Source organism: Pempheris klunzingeri, chromosome 4 (genome assembly GCF_042242105.1).
Source record: "Pempheris klunzingeri isolate RE-2024b chromosome 4, fPemKlu1.hap1, whole genome shotgun sequence".
Classification (NCBI taxonomy): domain Eukaryota; kingdom Metazoa; phylum Chordata; class Actinopteri; order Acropomatiformes; family Pempheridae; genus Pempheris; species Pempheris klunzingeri.
Window position 1 is genome coordinate 11,544,580 of NC_092015.1, and position 21,958 is coordinate 11,566,537.

Here is a 21,958-nt window from a genome sequence, read left to right on the forward strand (position 1 = left end):
ATGATTTTCAAGGTGCTGGTAAGAATTTTTTTTATACCTTTGGACCATGGATGGTTATACGTTTCCTCCCATTTTCAGTCTTTGTGCTAAGCTAAGCTGCTGGCTCAGGTTTCATATTTCAGACATGAGAGTGGTATCGATCCTCTCATCTAAATCTTGGCAAGAAAGCCAATATGTTTAGATCTAAAATGCCAAACTTTTCCTTTTACATATGAACCTTGTAATGAAGAAAACAGAGATTATACAACCTTATTGGACAACCTTTTTTTCAGGGACCAGCAGCTTTGGCCTCTCAGAGACTTATTATGCACCAATCTTATCAGTTTGGAAACAAATCTCAGAGGCAGTTGGTGAAGAAATCATCTGCCAGTCACGTGAACGTGTGCTGGCGCCAAAACACAGGCTAAAACTCAACTGCTTTTTAGCATCTCTTCCTTTGGCCTTCCAGATGTGTCCTCTCCAGATGCTATTCATTTCACCTAACTTTATTTTAAGCAGATACTCTTGGCAGCTTGTCATGTCTTACCTCAGTTTTAACAAGGCAGAGCAACCAGAGAGAGACAGAAAGAAGAGAAAGGAGGAAATATGTTTGACAGGCTAACATGAGAGGGACCCAGAGGTCGTTCCAAAAATGTGTTTGACACTAAGTAGTATATTTTGGGTCTAGCTCTCAGGAACTTGCAGCCTGAGGAGCTTTGCAACATCAGCCAAAGAACCTGATGTGTTTACTAGGCAGTCTTTTATCTGAGGAAAGAAAGATGCCAAAGCCCTCATAACACTTTATGAGATAATATTTCACTGTACAACATTGTACAAGTGCTGCTGTTAAGGTTATCTGGGACTGTGCAGCAACGCGGTCACAAAGGCTCAAAAAAGCCTTTCGTTGGATGAAATGCTCAGCATCTCATGTCTGCAGAGAGCTTCGCTTTAACAGCTGTACTCATTTGTGACAAAAAAGACAATAATAGGCAAATAAATTGTAATAATAAAGATATGAGAAACATGATAAAAACAAAACAAATGTACGTCCAGTAAGGCAGAATCTGCCACATCCATCACAATTATACACATACATACAAAGTTAGACTATACTCTTAAAGGGGAGCTCGTCTTTGTCTCTCCCCCAGTGTTGGAGTTTGAGGAGGGGTCTGGATTGGCGGAAGGCGCTTGATCTTTATGGAGGAGAAAGACAGGGGGTCTGAAATGCTGCCAAATCCAGATCCTTCAGAGTTGTCTGTGTAAACACATGCAAAATAATCATCCAAAATGACTCCTCTTACAACTACTGTTTTAAAGGAGCAGTATGACAGTTTGGGAAATGCACTTATACGCTTTTTGGAGGAGAATTAGATGAGAAGCTTGATACCTTTCTCACATCTGTTCATTAAATATGGAACTACAGCATGCAGACTGGAAACAGTCAGCCTGGCTCTGTCTGGGGGAAACTAAATCCTCCTTCCAGCACCTCTAAAGCTCTAATTAATACATATCTCATGTGCTCAATCCATACAAAAATAATGAGTAAAAACAACATTTAAGTGCAGGACTATTTCTTGGCATCTGGTTGTTTGGCAACTGCCCAGCATGCAAACCCCATAAAATGGGAAGTTGTGGCTTTTTGGGGTTTTGCACATATTAAGCAAATGAGAAATAACTTGTGATGTGATCTTTAGAGGAGCTATTACCTTGTGTTAAAGCAAGGCTAGCGGTCCCCCCCTGTTTCCAGTCATTATGCTAAGCTAATAAGCTAAGCTAAGAGTGGCTGCAGCTGCATATTAAACAGACACATTTGAGAGTGGTATCAATCTTCTCATTTCTGCCAATGAATGAATACGGATATTTCTATCAAATGTCAAATTATTCCTTTAATGTTCTGAGGCCTGAACTACTGTTTTCCTCCTCACCATGAACGCCGATCATGTGCTCCAGGATCAGGACCCTCTCAGCCAGGATCTTCAAGGCCTCCCTGAGCTGCTGCACGGCCTCACCCTGAGAAACACCACCACGGTCATTAAGGAGAAGTTTTCAAATAAGCTCAGGAGGGAAATATACCAACATCTCTTACCTCATTCAAGCCTTCTCCAGGCTCTCCTTTTAGCCCTGGTGCTCCCTGTGAATACACAGTATAACAATCTGGTTACCTCTACCCATCTGGTGTTTTGTGTGAATTTGTGTGTGTGTTCATGTATTACTTGTAAAAACTGGGAGCACTTTCACTGTGTGGGGCCCACAGTGCCATGTGGGGACATTTTGTTGGGCCCAATCAGGAAAATGTTTTTCTACACTATATTTTTGTTACAGATGCAACAAGAAGTATAAAGTATTTGTTTGGTGGTGGTTAGAGTCAGGGATAGGTTAGTATTATTTAGATACAGTATACCAACAGTAAGTCCCCACTAGGGTAGGGACTCATGATAAGTGTTTGTATTTTAGGTTTTAGGTCAACAGTAACCTATACTTACAGGTAGGCCTTGCTCACCCGTCACACCTGGAGGCCCCTAGTGGAGAAGAAACAGAGAGAAATAACTTAGGACTCTTCCTCACACACACACACACACACACACACACACACACACAAACATTTCACCGGCATGCATTCTTTATCCCCTGTGCTAATCTGCCTCTTCACCAGATCTCCAATCTTAAATCATGCTAGTAGAGGAAGAGGATCAGGTTTAAAGACAGAGGCCCACAAGAGAGCCGGATAAAAGAGGGGACCCGACATGGCGGCCCTGATTAGTGAGGCCTGGCCTTGGACGGGAGACAGAAAGGGAGAGAGAGAGAGGAGGATTAGTCACGGCTTGGAGTGCGTCTTTGAAGAAAAGCTTGTTCACCTTTAATGTGTTTAAGATTGCATGACAGCTAGGGACCATTTACAAAACGTAGAACAAAAAGCATTTTGATAGTTCATCAGATTCAAATATGTTCAGCCAGCCTGCTAATCCAATAATGAGGACGATTTTTAGAGCAGCCTCACCCTTTCCCCTGGATCTCCTTTAGGCCCAGCATCTCCAGGCATGCCTTGGAAGCCTTCCATGCCCTTATGCCGGGAAAACAGAAGTTATTAATGAAGCCAGTCATACATTGATATTCATATTGATCAGCAGATACAGATACTCACATCTCGTCCTGGCAGGCCTGGTATCCCTGCAGGTCCTCTTAGTCCTGGAGGACCTGTAGCGTCATTCACAAAAAAGCATTTACACAGGATGGAGGTTGAATGTCAAAATGTTTAAGTCTGGTTCTGACTGTTGTGCAATGACAAAATTCAATTCAGTCAATCTAAGACAGTTTAATTCAATTCAGAAATTATATTGTCCTGTGAGAAGATTTGTCAAGGTTTGAAAAATAAACACATGATAAAACACATGAATATCAATGTTATCAATGTTTCACTTAAATTTTCCCTTAAAATAAATGGATTTAACGATGTTTTTGCACAACATAAGTCATATTTGTTATCTGCGTGTACCAGAGTTTTATTGAATCAATATAATGCTCATATAGTGAAATGTTCAAATTCAAAACACTGCACAAATACAACAAATAGAAAATTGATGTTATTGTGTTAGAGTGTCTTGTGCTTGTGCTGTTCTTCTGACACTCAAATTAGCATGACATGTTTCCTATCTTTGGATATACAAGGTCTCCAAAAATAAAATAATAAATAAAGTTTTATGAGTTGGAGCAGTGCCAGGCTGCACAACATGCATCTGTAATGATGAAACCGTCAAAGAGGTCAAAGGTCAATCATGACACAATATACATAACACACATGTATGTTTCATGAACTGACTGTCTGTGGGTCTGTGGTGTTTCCCTCGAACCTGTGAGCAGGAAACGGCTTAAACTCATACCTGAGGGGCCGACAGGACCAGTTGGACCAGGAGGTCCGACTAAGATCTGAGGATCAGGGTTCTCCTCTGGGGAAAAACAAACAGAGGTTTAAATTAAAAGTTTAATTTAACCCTTTGCATGTAAAGACAGACTAGAAAAAATTTCAATTCATATCTGACTGAAGGTCATTAACAATCGGCTTACAGCAAGAGGTATCATTTAGACTGCGTTTTAATGTAAGAAATTGTCTGTTAACGTGCAGTTACTGTAGATACTATCACTACAAGCCGTGTGTAAATTTCACTAATGTCCTTTAACTTTTCTCCTGGAGTCAACAGAATCAGATGTGATGTTAAATTATACTCTATTTCCTGGTGTAAATGACTTATAATCAAACTAGATTTTTATTAATGCTTTGATCGTTAAACACTGCACATAGTAACTGAAGTGACTCATGGGCTACAACACAGCAACCAGCCAGTTACATGTGAACATTGCCAAAATCTGCATGACTTCATTGTCGCTGGTTGCCAAATCTCTAACACTGGATATTTGTGCTACACAGACAGAAATGCATGTTTCACTCAGTTGCACAAGTTTTTCTTTTTACAATATAACTCTCACAAAAAAGGTTCTTTAGTTGTTTTTATTGCTAACAGTGGCACAACCGCTGTCTCAACTGTACACCAACGCACACATTGTTTCACTCTTAGTACTGAGGTGCATTTTGGGTGATATGTGATCTGAATGAACAGCTCTAAATACAAATGTAAATGCACCACAAAGGAAATCAAGGACACACTGAACGGAGGCTACAGATGTATGCAACTGTTTAAATGAGGTTTTGAAGCTGCAGTGACATACAAAACACTCAATCCAAGCATGCATTTTCTTGTTGTTTTAAGCGTTTTAAAAAACCTTTTCAAAAGCTGTTTGTTGCATCCACCCATATACTAATACTACTGGGGTGTCAAACAGTCTGAGCCTCGGGGGTGTAGGATCCTTTCTTCAATCCAACACAAGAATTAAGACCTTAAGGATCACAAGTCAGGCTACAGAGTTTCATCTGCAGTCAACAGTAGGATTAAATTCAATGTGATCGACAGGAACAGCTGGTCGATCTAAAAGAGGTCCCATTTAATGGAGCAGTTAATGCTTGAACATGATCTCTCTTGATACAAAACATTCAGGAGATGGAAGTCATGCCTTGTTCTCAGCATGTAGGATATTTCAAAGTATGCTTGTACATATAAATTTTGTTTGCAACCACACCACACTTCCTCTTCACTTTAACATATGCTCAGAATCAGTCTTCCCCCGTGTTGAGACAGCACTGTTACATTATGGCTACAGTCCACAAAAAGGGTCTAGAAGGAGCAGATTTCCCTCTGGAACTAATTTTCTAATGTTACAGTCTCCTCGAGCCTGGCTGCCTCCCCAAGAAACTTCACATGAGTGGCAGACTATCTCCTCCCTCGCTCATAGCTAGCCCAGTTTTTGGCTCTGGGCCGTGGCCTGTTCCCCCAAACGCAGACTGTTGTGCTGACAGCTAACAAATTAGGCCTGATTTACAGCCAGTTGGCCCCCCTCAGCTTACATGGTCCCACAGACCCAAATCTACATAGTTCCAGACCCGCAGACACAGTCCTGGGCTCAGAAAGGCAGACACAGCCAAAAACCTAATCGGAGCCAGCAGTCCTCATGAGGTAATGATTATAACATGGACCTCTACTGCCTCCAAGTGGTGAAACGCAAGTTTTAAATGTGAGAGATATAACTTTTGCACGAGGGCTTCCTCATTTATCTTACACATTTGAAAGCTTTTAAAGTTTCAAACAAAGAGAATTCAATTATATCCATGTGTAGGCCGCATATGCTTCGCTGTACAGATCTTTGCGGCGAGCAGACACTGAAGAAGATGAATGAGAAATGTGTCAATGTTGGTGGTGGTCTGAAATGAGGTTGCACTAAACAGTGGCTCAGCAGCAGCAAAACACACAGAAACAATTAAACTAAATCTAAACCAGCCCTTTGCTGCAAAGAAACAATACTCCCTTACGAATGTGGGTCCTGTGCTAAAAGGTGCAGACACATATTGCTCACTTAAACATTGGCAACAACCACGACGTGCTTTGGGCTTCCACCTGTGCCCCTTTTAAAGCATTTTTCTTCCAGAGAAACCGATCTAGCCAGGGTTCATGATCTGCCTGACAAAATGATTGCAGAGAGAACAACGGGATTGAAACTGATGAAGCACATGACTCATTTTAGGATGAGCTGTGAAAATGGACCTGTGGTTTTGGCAACAATTCAGACCATCCAAAAGCTGAATGCTTGAGTGGTTTTACAATTGTGCTTGAATCAGAATTCAACCATGTGTGCGGGATCTACTTCTATTATATTCTCATTTGAGGCCATCTGGGATACTTTAGCACTAAGTTACTGTAAAAGAGTGAATTTGAGGTGGAAGGTCTGCTCACCTTGATTGTCCACATGAAAAACGTCACCACGCACTCGGATGGGAGAGAAGCTCGGCCCCGGAGGACCAGGTGGACCGGGGAGACCAATTTCTCCTGAAAGTCCTCTGTCCCCCTTCGGTCCTGATCATCAAGGTAAATATAAAATACAATTAATCAATTAGTCATGTTCGACAAGGATTATCATTTGTGAGAGTCCTCAAATCATCTTTAAATCAGCAGATTAGACCGAATGATTCGATGATATTTTACCGATGGGTCCAGGGAGGCCTGCTTCTCCAGCCAGACCCTGAGGTCCTTCAGCGCCTGGAGGCCCTGGTGGTCCGATGGGCCCTGGAGCACCTCTGCCTCCTGTTACTCCAAAAAAAGAGAGGGTCAAATGCAGAGTTCAAGAAAAGCTTTACTCCTAAATGAATTAAATGAAAACAGAACTCCATTGATTTTACACATGAAGGTCAACTTACTCGTGTGGGATTTGAAGCAAGTGGGTATGTAGGGCAAAAGGAGGGGCTCTCTAAAAGACACTATTGATTTGCATGATGGAAAATGTAGGATCCAGCATTTTTGTAGCTTGACTCATTCTAGGGACTAAAAGTCAGGATACCCCCCCACCCTGAAAAATGTTGAGGAAATGTTGGACTTTTGGACCCACAATGTAATAACTTGAAATATGATTAAGGGCCATAATTTACTAGATGTGTGTTATCCTAACAAACTTTATTAGAGATTAGAGATCTAACTTAAATAGAGATGAAATATTCCTTTAGTAATCACTGACTACTGAAACTCAAACTGTGCATTAATTTGATTAATCCAAATACAGACGTTGAGATACCAAGGAAATAGGATTGCCAGGTGCATGCGTGTCTTTTGCCATTTTTACAGACATTAAGATGTTACGAAACGGCTCTTCAACTTATTTCAGAAAGCATGTTTTTCGTGATGTGTTGACACCTGGTGGCAGGTATGAGGGCGGTCCAATAGGAGTGGGCTGGGGTGTGTCCACCTCATTGTCTGTAGAGCCTTCTGGTAAACCGCTGACTGTCGGCAAGGATGAACGTCCCACTTGTAACAGCTTGATCTGCAACAAGAGCAACACATCTCAGACACATCTAAACTCTGGTACGTAGACAGTAAATTGTCTGGAAATGCTTATGCTCAAATTATTCATAGGATAGAGACACGTCTGTAGGGATGGATCTGAGAGAATCTCTTTACCTTTGATTCAATGGCATTTATTCTGCTGTTCATGGCAGTGAAACTGGTGCAGTTCATACACTCTGTAAGAAAGAAAGACAGACAAGTTTAGTTTCCACATTACAGCATTTATACATGCTGCCTCTTCTCCATCTGCCTTTTCCTGTCTGTCTCTGCCTCATCTCTTTCATCCCTCTTTTTTTTCATCCTGGCACCATCAGTTGTATCTCTCTATCTCACACTGAGCAGGTCAAGCCAACATACACAGGAACAATGTCCATCAAACCAGACCCAAGAATTTATTAGGAATTCCTCCTTAAATCATGTCACTCACTCACAGAATAAATATTATTAGACCTTTTCTTTCTTTTTCTCTCTCCTTCTCCCTCTCTCTCTCTCTCTCTCTCTCACATACACACACACACACTCAAGCCTGGTGCACACCTGCTTGTCTCCTGACTCTGCATGTTTTCTGTCTGTCTGCCCACTCACAGTGATGGCTTGTATGCCCTCACTCACATCCTCCTCCAGATACCAAAACCATTAACTGTGTGCAGCATGGAACATGGCACATGGAAACACAAACAAACACACACGTACGCACACACACACACACGTGCGCACACAGACACACACACACACACACACACGCACACACACGCACACACACGCACACACACACACGCACGCGCACGCCTCCATCCACATATTTTCAGTACAACTTTGAAAATGTAATTTATAGACATTTTCAAGACACAAGAGGTTAAAAGCTTACCGCTTAAATTTAATGTACCAAACAAAGGATGTACTTGCTCGTCTTAAAATGCAATTTAAAGGTCTCATGATATTTTATATATTTTTTTACTGTCAACAAATCCCAGTAAAAGACAAAAACAATGAACTGATCAGACTTAACAGTTTTGTCTGTGTGGCCAAAATGAGGCATAGCTTGTTCCTCTGTGCCACAGACCTCCACTGTTGTTCATAAACTATTAAAATCACATCAGTGAGCCACACATTAATACACAAACATGTATAAATCTGCAGCTGAAAGTTGTCCCCAACAGCTGCTCTGTTTACTCCTGTTTGAGTAACATTTGCTAAAAACTACCAACATGCAACACAACACTCACATATTGTATGCTTTTGAATTGTTATGGCGAACTTGTTGGCAAACAATTGCTTGTTCATACATCATCCACTTGGAGTCTTGTTTCTAGACACATGATGAGTTTATAATCAATATTTACTTGCTTTCAGCTCTGGTTTTGGTCTCCATCAACTCCTGAGGGAAATGTCTGGCTCTTTAGCTGCTAAATGCTCCACTATGTTCACACCCTAGTGGTTACTTTAGTGTTGGTCTGTTATAGTCGAAAACAACTCTAATTATAGCAGTGAGAGTGAACCAAAAGAGTCAAGTTGTGGCTGTACATTATATGTAGTCATTTGACCTTTTGTCAATATAAAAAATGATTATAGCAGCTTTAAAGATTTAAGGCCACAGTCAGGGTAGCACATTGAGAAACGGATTGATGCATTGTTGGTTTTCATCTTTTCTTTTTATATTTAGAATTTCTTCGAAATATTGAATAATGTCAGACTAACCCTTTAAGAAACAACATTAACCCTTGTGGTGAAAAAAGGCACTTTTGCTTATTTCTCCAGGTTTCTTGTATTCATTTTTTGCTGCACTAGCAAAATATTTATGTGCATGTGCCTGACTGAAATTCTTGTTTGCCAGCAACTAAATCTTCAGTCTGTTTTGAACTCTTCATCTTTCACAGAAATTATACCAGTCTATCTACCACTAACCGCAGATATCTACACATTCCTCGCTGTACTGCAATTTTGGATCCTTTACACGAGCTGTAATCCATAATCCAAAACACAGAATAGCTCAATTTCATAGAAAAACCCAGTATTTGTTCTAAATCTGAGCCTTCCTCTGGTCTATGGCTCATAAGAAGTCTGGAATGTCAGCTGTCAGTCCCACAGATGGGTCCCACCCACATTGTGGTCATAGCAGGGATACCCAGAACGAGGAACAACTGGTGCTCATAAATAACTAACGCGACAACAAAAATGACCCAAACTGCTCTGGTTTGCCTAAATCATCGTCTCTGACCGCAGCACAGAGGCTACTAATGGTAGACGCTGAGGTTTCTGCTTCACTGAAATAGGACAGCATGAACGTCTGAACCATGTCTGTGTGAGTGTCTACAATCATGCGCGTCCAGTCCAGTGGTGCATCGGACTGCGTGGGTGTGGTTTCTCCATGCCTCATTTCAACATTGAATCTCACCCTGGAGCACAGCCACAAGCGGAAACAACAATCAACAGCTCAACCCAAAACACATTCCTCGGGATTCGTCAACCCAAATACTGAGAGCTGCTCGACCGCCGAGGCCAAAATGACCCCACATGAGCTGTTTGTTGTGACTGACTGCACTGAGGTTTCTTCAGTGACTGCACCAAGGACATCAAAGCCACACACAGCACAACAGCGAGACTGTGGGCAATCATGGGCTCCACAGTGTGAGAGCAGTGATGAGATGATATGCCTTCATCTCCTCCTCATTTATTCATCAGCAGCCCAGAGGAAATCTCCACCCTCTGACCCTATTTTTCGGTTATATACAAAACTTCAATCTGTGATGCATTCCAAGAGTTATTTTATGGTGATGTGGTGACATTTTAGTTCAGTTTTTAAGCCACACTAGCAGGGTGGCTCCGGGAAAGACAATGGGGCAGAGGGCCCACTGGTCCAGACAGAAATGTCTCAACAACTATTTACAGCGGATTGTGTACAGACTTTCAAAGTTCCCAGAAGATGAATCCTGGTGATTCTGCTCTCCTTACTTTTCCTTTGGTGCCACCAGCAGGTCAAAGTTTATTCAGAAAAAAAGTCTTAACATAAAATGGATCGGCACAACATTTTGTGCAGATGTTAGTCCAGCTTGATTTTTACTGACTTCCACTAAACCTTTCAACACGCTCCAGAGAACTTTGTGCATTTTCAAATGTAGGCGGAGCGAATTATAGTAGTAGATAAGTGTAGTGCTGTAACTCAAAATGTATCATATCTGTAGCTGCTTGCTGTATGAAATAAGATCAGCTGCCTGGTTCTTGATAGCTTTCTGCCACACAGACTCTCAAGGTCCACTCTTCACTGCTAATGAGCTCACTTGTCCAATCTTCATCTCTTGTCTGACAGAGACAGAAATAAACCAGCCATATCTTATTATGTCATAAACACACACCACAGGAAAACACCAGAACTGAGTCAATTTACCAGAAATGTTAACCAGAGAAATAGCTGACTTTTTTTTTCTAAAAAGGTGGTGGGGCGGGATTTCCACTCCTGCAGTTGGAATTTAATTATGTTGGGTTAGAAAACCAAACTTCCGCTGTGCTTGAGCTGATGTTTAGAACGGGACCGCAGTTATAGAGTCTGTTTGGATCCATAATTACACCATGGCAACATAAGACGGGGTTATTTTTCTTGGATTGCACTCAGCTCATGGGAAAGATTCAGAATCGTGTTGTCTTTAGTCGGAAACCAAACAAACAGAAGGAATTGGGAACATTTTTTCTGCTCCAACGAGAGGTGAAAGAAAGTTTTGTGTGTTTGCGTGGTTTTTCAAATTTTTTAGATGCTACATTTTGTCTGATATTATTGGAAATTCACTGAAAATGATGCCGAGATATAGCAAGAGTGGCATCTGCAAGTGGAAATGATTTAAAGTTACTACAGACACAGAATAGTTAAATAAAATGCAATGAATAGAGATATCAGACTGATGGGCAATGCACCATGCAAATGGATTAAATGTCTACAAATCACATGACACGGCAATGAAGCTGATGGTTGTCTTATGTGATAAGCTTGATTGTGAAGTCTGGTGATGAAAATTGAGAGACCAGGCTGCTGGGATCAAACTCCCTCTAGATAAAGCACAGAGAGTAAATAAGATTAGAATCTGCTGGGAGATAAACCTTCATTCAAACATCAGAGGAACCAAAACAAAGAGCATATTTCATGTCAGCAAACACCAGAAATACCAACCTGTTTAATGAATCACTGCTTCCATTATTGTGTGATCTACAGTACAAGACAGCACAGGAATATTTGGCAAGAGTGTAAGTCAGACTGTGGGCATCATCTGTTGAGACAGCTACATGTCCTACATTAGACATGGATACAGATCAAAGACATCACTCTCTTTCTTGCAGTTTTTTTGCATGTACACACACACACATACACACACACACATAGATCCTAAACCACAAAACAAACCATGACGCACACAGCTGGGGACAGTCATTTTCATTGCCACTAAATGCATGCTCTGTTTGTTCGTGTGAGCAGGACAGAGGGATGATGTATTGAAACATCTTCTTGGACCATCTTAAGCTGTCGCTGTCACATCCCCAAGATACACAGATAAGTGTGTGCCCAGTCTGTAAGCTCTGTGTGTATGTGTGTGTGTGTGTGTGTGTGTGTGTGTGTGTGGGTGCAGACCACAGACGGCCTCCAAGAGCTGGCTGTGTCCCAGGAGCCTGTTGTGTGTCAGCCTCAGCCAGCAAGTGGTCAGCTATTGCTGGCACGGAGAACAGCTGGCAAAGAACACACACCCACACACACACATATACACAGACAGACAGACAGACAGACAGACAGACACACACTCGTACTGTCACAAATTCTCACTCACTAAATCACACACCCACTTTGACTGCGGTGGCTGGTGCAGGACGGTGAACGGAGCTTTTTTTGAAAACCAAGATGTCTAGTAGTCCACAGAGGGACCATTTAGCATTTTTCCCCATGATGCCAGCTGACAGGCCACACAGAATTTCTTTAAACTGAAGCTTTGCTACATGAAGTATTTGGGAAATACTTGGCAATTCATGGAATTTCCCATTAAATTTGATGCATGTTGCCATTTTTTCATAGAGATCAAGATATGGTCAATGACTGAATAATGGCCTTCAAAACCACAATGAGGCATCATTATTAATTGGACATTCTTCCTCACAAAATGCTGCGACTCAGCAGGCGTAGTCATGAAACAATGACAGACTGAACCTCTTCCAATCTGAGACCTAATACACCTAATTTCTCTGTCATTCCCTCATGTTAGCAGAATGCATCCACTCATCCCATCAGGCTGCACAGTCCGGCCCGTCAGCCAAGACACTGCCCCGGTGCTGAAACGCGAGCAACACATCAGTCGCAGTTAGAGATGGATGGCCCTGCTGGTGCACAGACATACAGTCATCGTCATGCTATGAGATGATGTTGTGTGAATTTGGTGAAGTGATCGGCTGAAATAAGGGGAACATTTTTGAGGTTCAAATGTTTTTGCAGTGGTGTCTGATGGAATGGAGAGAATGGAGACACACAGACAGAAAGAGGAAGAGTGGCAGAATATCCCTTCAGTCATATCGGAAATATTGTAAGCATGAGATGAGAACAGATTAATGCCAATACACAGCTGCTAGAAATGGAGAATTATGAATGAGCCTTTTCAGACCCTGGAGTTTGTAGACTATGACGCAAAAAAAATAGAAGTCAGCAAGAATTTTCTTTTTACTGTTGGTTATTTATAATGTTTTGATCTAAACTGGAGTGTAAATGTTTTGTTTCAGACAACTGTATAATGAAATATCATGAAATCTTGTATAAACCTTTTTGCTTCAACCCACAGGATGAATCCACAGACTTTGGTGATCCCCTGACTTTTCATCTAGCGCCACTAGCAAGCTCACGTTTGTGGTTTGGAGTGGAAAGTCTAAACTATTGATGGATTGCCTTGAAATGGGGCACAAACATTCACTTATCCCTGAGGATGAGTTTTAATCCCTTTGGTGATTTCTGAACTTCTCCTCTAGCACCATCATCAGGTCAAAGTATGTCTACTACTCATCAACAAATACCCAAAAAACTAATGACATTCCCATCAGCTGCACTTTGTGTTTTGTGCTAAGGAGTAAATGTTAGCATGTCAACTTGTTAAGTTAATTTAATTTACCATGGTGCTTACCAAACATAGTCAACATTATACCTGCATTGAAAAGCAGTTTAGCATGCTGATGTTAGTATTTAGGTTAAAGCTTCACTGTACCGTGGTACAGAGCTTCTAGCATGGCTAGACTCTTTGAGCCCTCCAGGGCAAAGTGGTGCACAGCACAGCGCAGCACAAGCATCATTACCAGTTTCTGAGTGACTGAAACGGTTGTCATTTTCACACCCAGCGTCCACATTGTGTATGTAACAAATGTACATGTTGGACATGTTGGTGTTAAAACGAGGCGAAATGTTGGTGCATTGCTATCTTATGGCGGCAGGAAGCGGTAGCACCATTAATCAACAAAACCTTGGTCTTAACTTGATAGCACAGTATTTTCCTGCTATTCAAAGGGGGAAATGCTGAGATCGTAACATAGGCAGGTTCACAACATGCAAACACTGTTTGTTACACATACAGCAATAAGTGCAGTAGGACTGGTCCTCATCAGTTAAATGTTGGTGCATTTGCTAAAACGCAGTCAAATGGAGTTGTTGATAGGATAAAGGATTGCGAGATGGCTGACTTGCGCATCTGACTTTTAAAGGGAATGGGAGATGACTGGATGATTGGTTTCAATTCGTGTTAAGCCCAAAATACACCTATGATTAATTAAGAGACTAAATACAACCCCTTTGCACCTTGAACCTTACTTTGCACCCAGATTATGCACCATGTAACAAGTAAAAGTGGAGTTGGACACTTGCAAGAGAGCTGTAGATTGTTTAAATACAGCCTTTAGTCTTATTTGTATTTTGTGCACAACTTACAGCTGGTGTAGGTGAGAGAAGCCACCTCAAACAATAGTGGTTTGTTTCATAGCAAAATCAAAACAAAGCAAAAGCACAAAACACGTAATGCAACTTCAAAACTTGTAAATGGAAAATTTCCAGTGGGACGTGAAGGCAGCAGACAAACACCCTTACACATTAAACAGGCAAACACTCCTGGCAGCAGAAATCTACAGATTACACCGACCTTCACAGGCATATGTGGCTCTACAGGAACCTTTTTAGAAACTCAGGAATTTTACCTGCTCAGCTCATAAACAGATGTATGGAGTTGCAGACAGACAGGCAGAGGGACAAATGGAGTCGGGAAGACTCAATGATAAGCTGGTGAAAGAAATGAAAAACCACAGGAGCATGAGCATATCATCATCCATCAAGCAGATCAGACCAGGACCAGGAACAGCTGAGCTATCCCATGGCTCCCAGCAGGTCAAAGGGCACCGCCCGACCTATATTTGAGCACAGTCAGGGATGTAACAGAGACATCAGTCATATCCTCACACTGTAGAGGCTGCACATGTGGGATATGGTTCTGTTTTATCACTTTACTCCAAGGAGAGGAAAGCGGCAGATCTAAAGGACATAGGAAGTTAGATAAGTGGAAAGCAGCAAGGAATATAGAAGATAAAGAGCTCTGCAGTGGCAAGAAAAAGCCAGGGCAAGGCAAGGGCAAAACAGCAAACGCCTGCAAGGGGATGAATGCAGATGATAAAATGGAAAAATGGAGGAAAGGTATTTTTCAATGATATAATATAGCTGTGTTCTAGATAATCCCTCCAACAATGGGTTTTAACACACTTCCCTCACTTCCTCCTCATCCAGCTGCAGAGGGGAAACTTTAGGAGCTTCATAGCTGTAGCATTAACAAATTAGCACATTTGACATCCTGAGCTTTCAGCCACCTTTTCACTTATTTAATGAAATTCATCGTTAACTTCACTAATAAAATCCTCGGCTGACACACCCAGCGTTAAACTTTGAGTGTTAAAATTCTTTCCTTGAGCTTTTGCATAAGATCAAAGGCTGTTGCGCTCATCAGGGGAGGTCCTGGCACTTATTCTTTTTAGATGAGGCTCCCTCACACACAGACGTTATCCCAACTCTTAATATGATCATGTGTGCAGATAGGTGCTGGGCTGCTGCTGTGACAGAGCGGGGAGGAGGGGGCAGGGGCCAACAGCAGGGAAATTACGAACACATTTCTCCCAAATGTGTTCCATGCTGTCATGTGTTAGAACAACTCTGCTGAAAGCAAAATGTAAATCTTGAGATGCACTGTACACAGCCAGCACAAACCAGACTGTCAAAAATATTGACGGGTCAGGGTGTCAACGAAGTGTATTCAGAAAACGCCCACTTTCCATTAGTAAACACAGAAAAATCCAGGCTTTGCAAACAGCACGACCATAAGGCTCGGCCACAAGTTGCATGATACCTCAGAGTGTTAAAAGGTTATGCAGAGGACACAACAAAAAGCACACACTAACGCAGTGAACACACGAGAGGACCAGTCAAAAGCAACTCTGAAAACACTTGCCATTGCACATTTAATGAGTGATTCATTAACCAGCTCAAACTACAGCATCACCTTTTCTGAACTGTGCAGATGTGCCGCGTCAAACATTTTTAGGGCTGCGAATAATGCTTACTGTCAATGTTGCAGATTATTTTCTCAGTTAATTGTTGGGTGTGAACAATGTCAGAAAACAGTGATAGATGTCTATTGCTGTATTCAAGCAGCTTTATTTGTCTGACCAACAGTCCAAAATGCAAAGATCTTAATTTTACTATCACATGAGGTAAAGAAAAGCAGTAAACCATCGCAGTTGAAAAGCTGGAGGAAGGCAGTGTCTTAACATTTTTTGCTTGAAAAATTACTTGAATGATGAATCAGTTATGTTTCTGCTGACCAGCTGATTGATTAATTGACTAATCTTTCATTTCTAAACAGTTTGGCTGTGCTGTGAAGCAGCAATTTAACAGGACTCAAGAAACTACAATCCTAAACCAACATACTACAAGATAACATGTGCACTGACACCACCACAGATTTGGTCTTTATCTTGTGTGGTGAGTTCCCTTTGTAAGTCAAGTGAGTTGTTTTTAGAAGGAGAAACAAAAGAATAACGCACTAGAGTCAGGCAGAAAATGACTCAGGGTTAAGAAGATGAAAACAACAAGAGTGTGTGCGGAGGTGAGATGAACAAACATCTCCTCAGCTTACACAGACTTAGCTTCAAATCTAGCCTTCTTTATGCATCTTTATCTACATCTCTGAGGGCCTCAGGGGCCTCTGAAGTGGAGCCAGAACCCCATCAAACTAAAACCAGAGGTGATGTCATCTTCATTGGTTAAGGCTGTCCTCTCTCGCTCTGATAGTACAGCTGGCTCCAAGCCCCCATTGCAGCAGTTTTCTGCTACACAGAGCGGCATGCACAGTGTTGACATAAAGACACAATGACACAATAACACACACACACACACACACACACACACACGTTTGAGGATTCTGTTACCGAACAAAATTGTCCATGCTTAAAAGAATAGTTTGAAGTTTTGAGAAATATGCTTATTTGCTTTCTTGCAGAGAGTAAGATAACTGCACAGAAAACAAGAGGCTACCTCCAACAGCTAATTAGGTTAGCTTAGCATAAAGACTGGAAATGTGGAAAACAGCTTGCCCGGCTTTTTCCGAAGGCAACAACAAATGCAAGCATGTAAATTTGCCATACTGTGGTTTTATGGGGTGTTTATGTGCTGGACTTGAGATTTCTATGCTAAGCTAAGCTAATTGGCTGCTGGGTGTAGCTTTATATTTAACGGATGAGAGTGGGATCAATCTTCTCATCTAACTCTCACCATGAAAGCAAATAAATGTATTTCCCAAAAACGTCAAAGCATTTCCTTAAAGGTAATAAAACAAAAGTACATATTCGTGCTGATGCCATGATGAAACCCTTGTTCGTTCTGTAGCACATATTTTACTTAGTGGATCTTAGAATCATCATTCTTGAAAAATGCTTAAAAGACCCTCAGAGGTTTTGAAGTATGATGCATGGGTTATTTTCCACAACTGTCACTTACACCTCCGCTCCAATAACTAACAATAACTAAGACAAAAGACAGCTGCAATCAAACAGAGGTGTCTCTGTATGCATAAGCCAAAATATTCTGAAAATGACCAGCCGATAACTTCTTCAAACCATTTAATACAAAGGTTTCTGTGAAGAACCAGTGAAAAAGTTTGTGGTTTAACTTTAAAATGTTCTACAGTGGTAACAACCATTATTTCCAAGGTAATCTGGATATATAACTGAATTCACCAACTTTGTTGTACAGAGGTTAATCCACGTGAGGAGAACCAGGCTTTGTTTCAGAGCTGTAGCCTGATCTCAGCACGGTCACGTCTGTTACAAAGACCTGGTGGAGGAGTGTCATGCTCATTAATCTCAGTGGGGCCACTTTCCCACAGAACCGACTCTCTGCTCCGCCGCCGCTGCCTGGGCAGCTTGTAGCAGCTGGAGCCCTGTGGAACAGAGGAACTCCTCATTACACATGGCCCTACTCTCCTCCTCTCTTCTCCTCTCGTCTCGTCTCTTCTCTTCTCTTCTTTTCTCGTCTCTTCTCTTCTCACAGCGCTGACTGCACTGCCAATTCTAACACCAGGTTGTTTCTTGTGCACCAGTCCTAACTTTCTACCCTCCGTGTCCTCTCTTTTTCTAACTCTGAGACGCTGACCCCCTGCCAGCTCTCCCTCAACTCCTCAGTGTGAAGCAGACTGTCCAGTGACATCAGCCTTGCTCTTTAAGGTCTCCTCGCTGAGTCCAACCTGGCCTTCTGTCCCTCCATATGGAGGCAATTTTCCTCCTGCTCTACAGCCATTAGAACTCGCAAATACATTTCTGCAAACGTTAAATAAACAGCCAGATTATTTCTTCACACTCCTGCAACCACTTTGGTCTCAAGTGAACCATAATCTCAGGCATTACAGACTCAGCGGATATAGCTATGTGTTAATCTTTGTGTGGAATAATATCCACAGCCGGGTAAATAATGGTTTCCAAAGGCTTTGTAATAACGTCTGTGTTTATTCCATTAGTATTAATGTGTGTTTGCTTAATTCGTGGTAAATCTTGCCCATCCAAGTGCAACAATGAATAATTTTGCAAAATGGAACAAGGTGTGGTAATTATGACCAATAAGCAAAACTTGCTCATTGAGGTAACTGTTAATCTTGGACAAATGTAGACAGACCATGCCAGTGAATTTTCAGTATAGCCCAACCCAAAAAATATCTACCAAGTTGCTGGGTGTACTAAATAATTTTAATAGAAAGCTATTAAAATAACTGTGCATTTTTAATAACTGCCAATGCAGCCTCAACAACCCTTTTACAGGCAATGCTTAAAATACAATATGTGAAAACATGTTTGTCAGTGTGGTTGTGACCATTGGACACATACATATAAATGTGTATATATATATATATATGTATGTGTGTATATATGAGCAGGAGAGTTAAGGCAGCCCTACATTAGACCTCCATCCACCCTCATGTTCTGTTTCTTCAGGCTGGATGTGGTGGCTCGCCCCTGGGTGAAAATGTTGGTCTTTACTGGGCTCAGAGTCTGCGGTCTGTGGTGTCCACAAGCAGCACTGCCCACCGAGACTGAGACTACCTCCCACTTTACAAGCTGCTCTGCTGGATGTTCCTCTGAGCTTTTTTCATTCATTCTTTGGTCTTTAACGATTGGAGAGACGGGCAACACTGCCTGTTAACAAAGCAGTATAGGTGTGTGTGAAGCACAGACGCACACAAAGAAAGATAAAGAAGAAGAACGTTGGTGATTTTCATCCTCCTTCCGGGCAGAGTATCGTTTTAGATGCATGGCAGTAAAAGAAAGAAATGGTACAAAACCACAAAACCCAGGATCCCTTTCAGCTGTTGTTTTACTGCAGTCCGTATTCCCCAAAGTAATCCGAAACAGGTTTTCAATCTTAATTCGAAACAACTCCTACCATCATATCAAAAGGACAACTCCTGCACAGAAGCATGATTAGCATGCGGCCCGACTACAGACCACCAAACATAAAAAAAAGGCACTGATGTGGGTAAAGCTGCCTGCTGCTGCTAAAACAGCGCAGATGAACACATGGCCTTTATTTCAGTTGAGAGACTCAGCCTGTGACCACATTCTCCCCTGCAATGTTGCATCACGTTAAAGAAAAAAAAAACAGATAAAAAACTCACCTTCACGACACTCCTCTCCCACAAACCCTGGGCAGCATCTCCACTCCAGTGCTGTGACCTGCTTGTAGGTGACCTTGAAGGACGGCCTGATCACGGTCCTGTAGCTGGAAAAGAGCGCACAGACACTGATTTCAGAGACATTTATTATAGCTACATGCAGAACGGTTATGATCAAATGGCAAAATATTACGTTTTTTGTATTATGGGGTATATCAATATACTATTTTTGGAATATTTCCATTTTATACCACGTTATACTTATAATTAATAATTATAATCCGAGTCAGTCCTTTCTATTTCCGAGAGAAACTTTTAAAAGACTTAATTGTGTTGATAATATTTTTGTTACTTAAATAAAGTTTTGAATGTAAGAATTTGAACTGAGTATTTTGACAGTAGTTGTACTGAAAAAAGTCTTCCAATACTGCCAATACACAAAGCCAACATTTTCAGTCAGAGAATGGGTGAAAATATGGAACAACAGAGGCCCCCAGATCACTAAATCCGCCCCTGCCAGCATGCAGGATGCACCCTATTCATAACTGATTCTGAAAAGCAAAACAGTGTCAGCATCACAGACACCTGAAAGAGCTGATGGGGGAAGAGGACTTGTCTGAAGGGTCTCTAAGGGTACCTGATGACTTTGGAGCAGGGTCCCGGCCACCGGCAGCCCTGCAGCACTCTCTGCACTGAGGTTTCTGACCCATTGTGCACCTGACAGGACACTGTTCTGGAAACAGTATACTGACACCAGTTCCTGAAATAAAAAGGAGATTAGATTTCAGGCTCATTATTAAAACTACATGAGAAAAATCATACAGATTCAACGCCAGGAAGAAGACACAATGTGAAGACGTGAGAAAACATCAAACTGAAACACAGTTTAGAGCTGTGGATTCACCCGGAAATGCACCACAGCTCCAAACGCAGAATCGGGATAAAATGTTTTTTTCAATATCTGCAGTGAAAAAGCGCCTTCTCCAGAGTGCATGTGTGTTCACCTGAGTTGGGTACGGGTCCCGGTTCCTGGAGGTCCAGTGTTGCCGCTCTGTTCCGATTTGATGCGCTGTCGCTGCACAGTGATGCCCGGAAAGTGATAAACAAACCCTGTTCCCAGCGAAGGACAGACTAAACTTATCCACATGCACAGCGCGTAGAGGGACGATAAAGCCATCATCTCCTCTTGATTTATCCCTGACAGAGATATCTGCCGATACGGATGGTATCTGAAGTAAATCTCTTTTCAAGTAAATCCTTAAGTTATGAATCCTCCTTTGACGGATCAGTCTCTGAAGTGGAATGGGGTGGAAAGAAAGCCTAAACAAACCCCACTGAAACCATCAATGAGTTGGTCATTTCGTCCTCCCGACGAGAAACGAACCTACCCTCTCAAGAGCTCAAAATGAATGACACACAGCTTCTTCCTATAGAATAATGCGGTTTTCTGACGTTTGACATCGTACCGAGGACCGAGGAGTCAAATATCCAGTGTGCGTAAAACGCGCGCTGAGTGTGAGGGCTGCAGTCTGAGTGCGTAAAAGCGCATCTGGTCCCGATCGAAAAACCACGACCCTTCAGTTCTCATATAGGTCCAATGATGTGGAAGCGGTGGCCAATAGTGAATTCACAGTTAGTGAACTCTATCGTGGTGTCTCTCCCTTTTGTCGCAATTATCCTCATTCCCAATGAGCAATACCCCACGGCAGCTTATATAAAAGCCTCTATAACAAAGACAAATGTGAGCGATGATATTCTGATTTTACAATAATCTGACAGGGGGATTTTCATCAGTTTGTTATAAAGGCTGAGGTTTTTAGATTATAGACTATAAACATCCATTTATTGCCAATTAATCCACAGATACAGCAGTGTATGGTAATAGCAGCAATAGCAGCACTTTTAATGAAACGTCGATGAAATGTCGATAGATAGACAGATAGCTAGACAGACAGACAGATAGATAGATAAAAAATATTAAAAGTTGGGGTTACAGTAAATTATATGAATTTATGATTATAGTTTTGACTCACTATCTCACAATTTCGATTAAAGCCAAACTTTTGACAAATTATCTCATAATCTTGACAATTTCTTTGATTGATTGCCGCGCAGTTTTGACTTTGGAAGTAAAAATATGGCTTTTAACCTCATGATGCTGAATTAGTGGGCGAGATCATACCTTTGACTGTCTCATACTTTTGTCATTGTCTTGATTTAGTTTTGAAGACGTTTTATCTTATAATTTTGACATACCTCTGTATTTTATTTTTCGTTTTTATTGTGGAGACTCGCTGACTGGTAGCACAGCTCCATCAGTTTATGAGCCTCGGTGGT

The 21,958-nt window shown here is 41.7% G+C and overlaps 1 protein-coding gene across 1 annotated transcript; it reads right to left on the reverse strand.

Moving 5' to 3' along the window:
• Positions 1-767: 767 nt before the first annotated feature.
• Positions 768-20,798, reverse strand: col26a1 (collagen, type XXVI, alpha 1). Its single transcript, XM_070829076.1, has 14 exons — positions 20,626-20,798; positions 20,259-20,381; positions 19,625-19,728; positions 7,533-7,594; positions 7,269-7,395; positions 6,567-6,665; positions 6,318-6,437; positions 3,858-3,923; positions 3,122-3,174; positions 2,978-3,040; positions 2,463-2,498; positions 2,066-2,110; positions 1,905-1,989; positions 768-1,234 (listed from the first exon to the last, which is right to left on the reverse strand). Exons 1-14 carry the CDS (start codon positions 20,796-20,798, stop codon positions 1,095-1,097), a joined length of 1,296 nt encoding a protein of 431 aa, XP_070685177.1. The 3' UTR covers positions 768-1,094.
• Positions 20,799-21,958: the final 1,160 nt, after the last annotated feature.

Coding starts and splice junctions, on each gene's coding strand:
- col26a1 (XM_070829076.1), bottom strand. CDS start 20,798: ATGGCTTTATCGTCCCTCTACGCGCTGTGCATGTGGATAAGTTTAGTC. Junction 2,499..2,977: donor AAGGAGATCCAGGGGAAAGG/GTGAGGCTGCTC, acceptor CTTCTCCACTAG/GGGCCTCCAGGTGTGACGGG. Junction 1,990..2,065: donor CTGGAGAAGGCTTGAATGAG/GTAAGAGATGTT, acceptor GGTGTTTCTCAG/GGTGAGGCCGTGCAGCAGCT.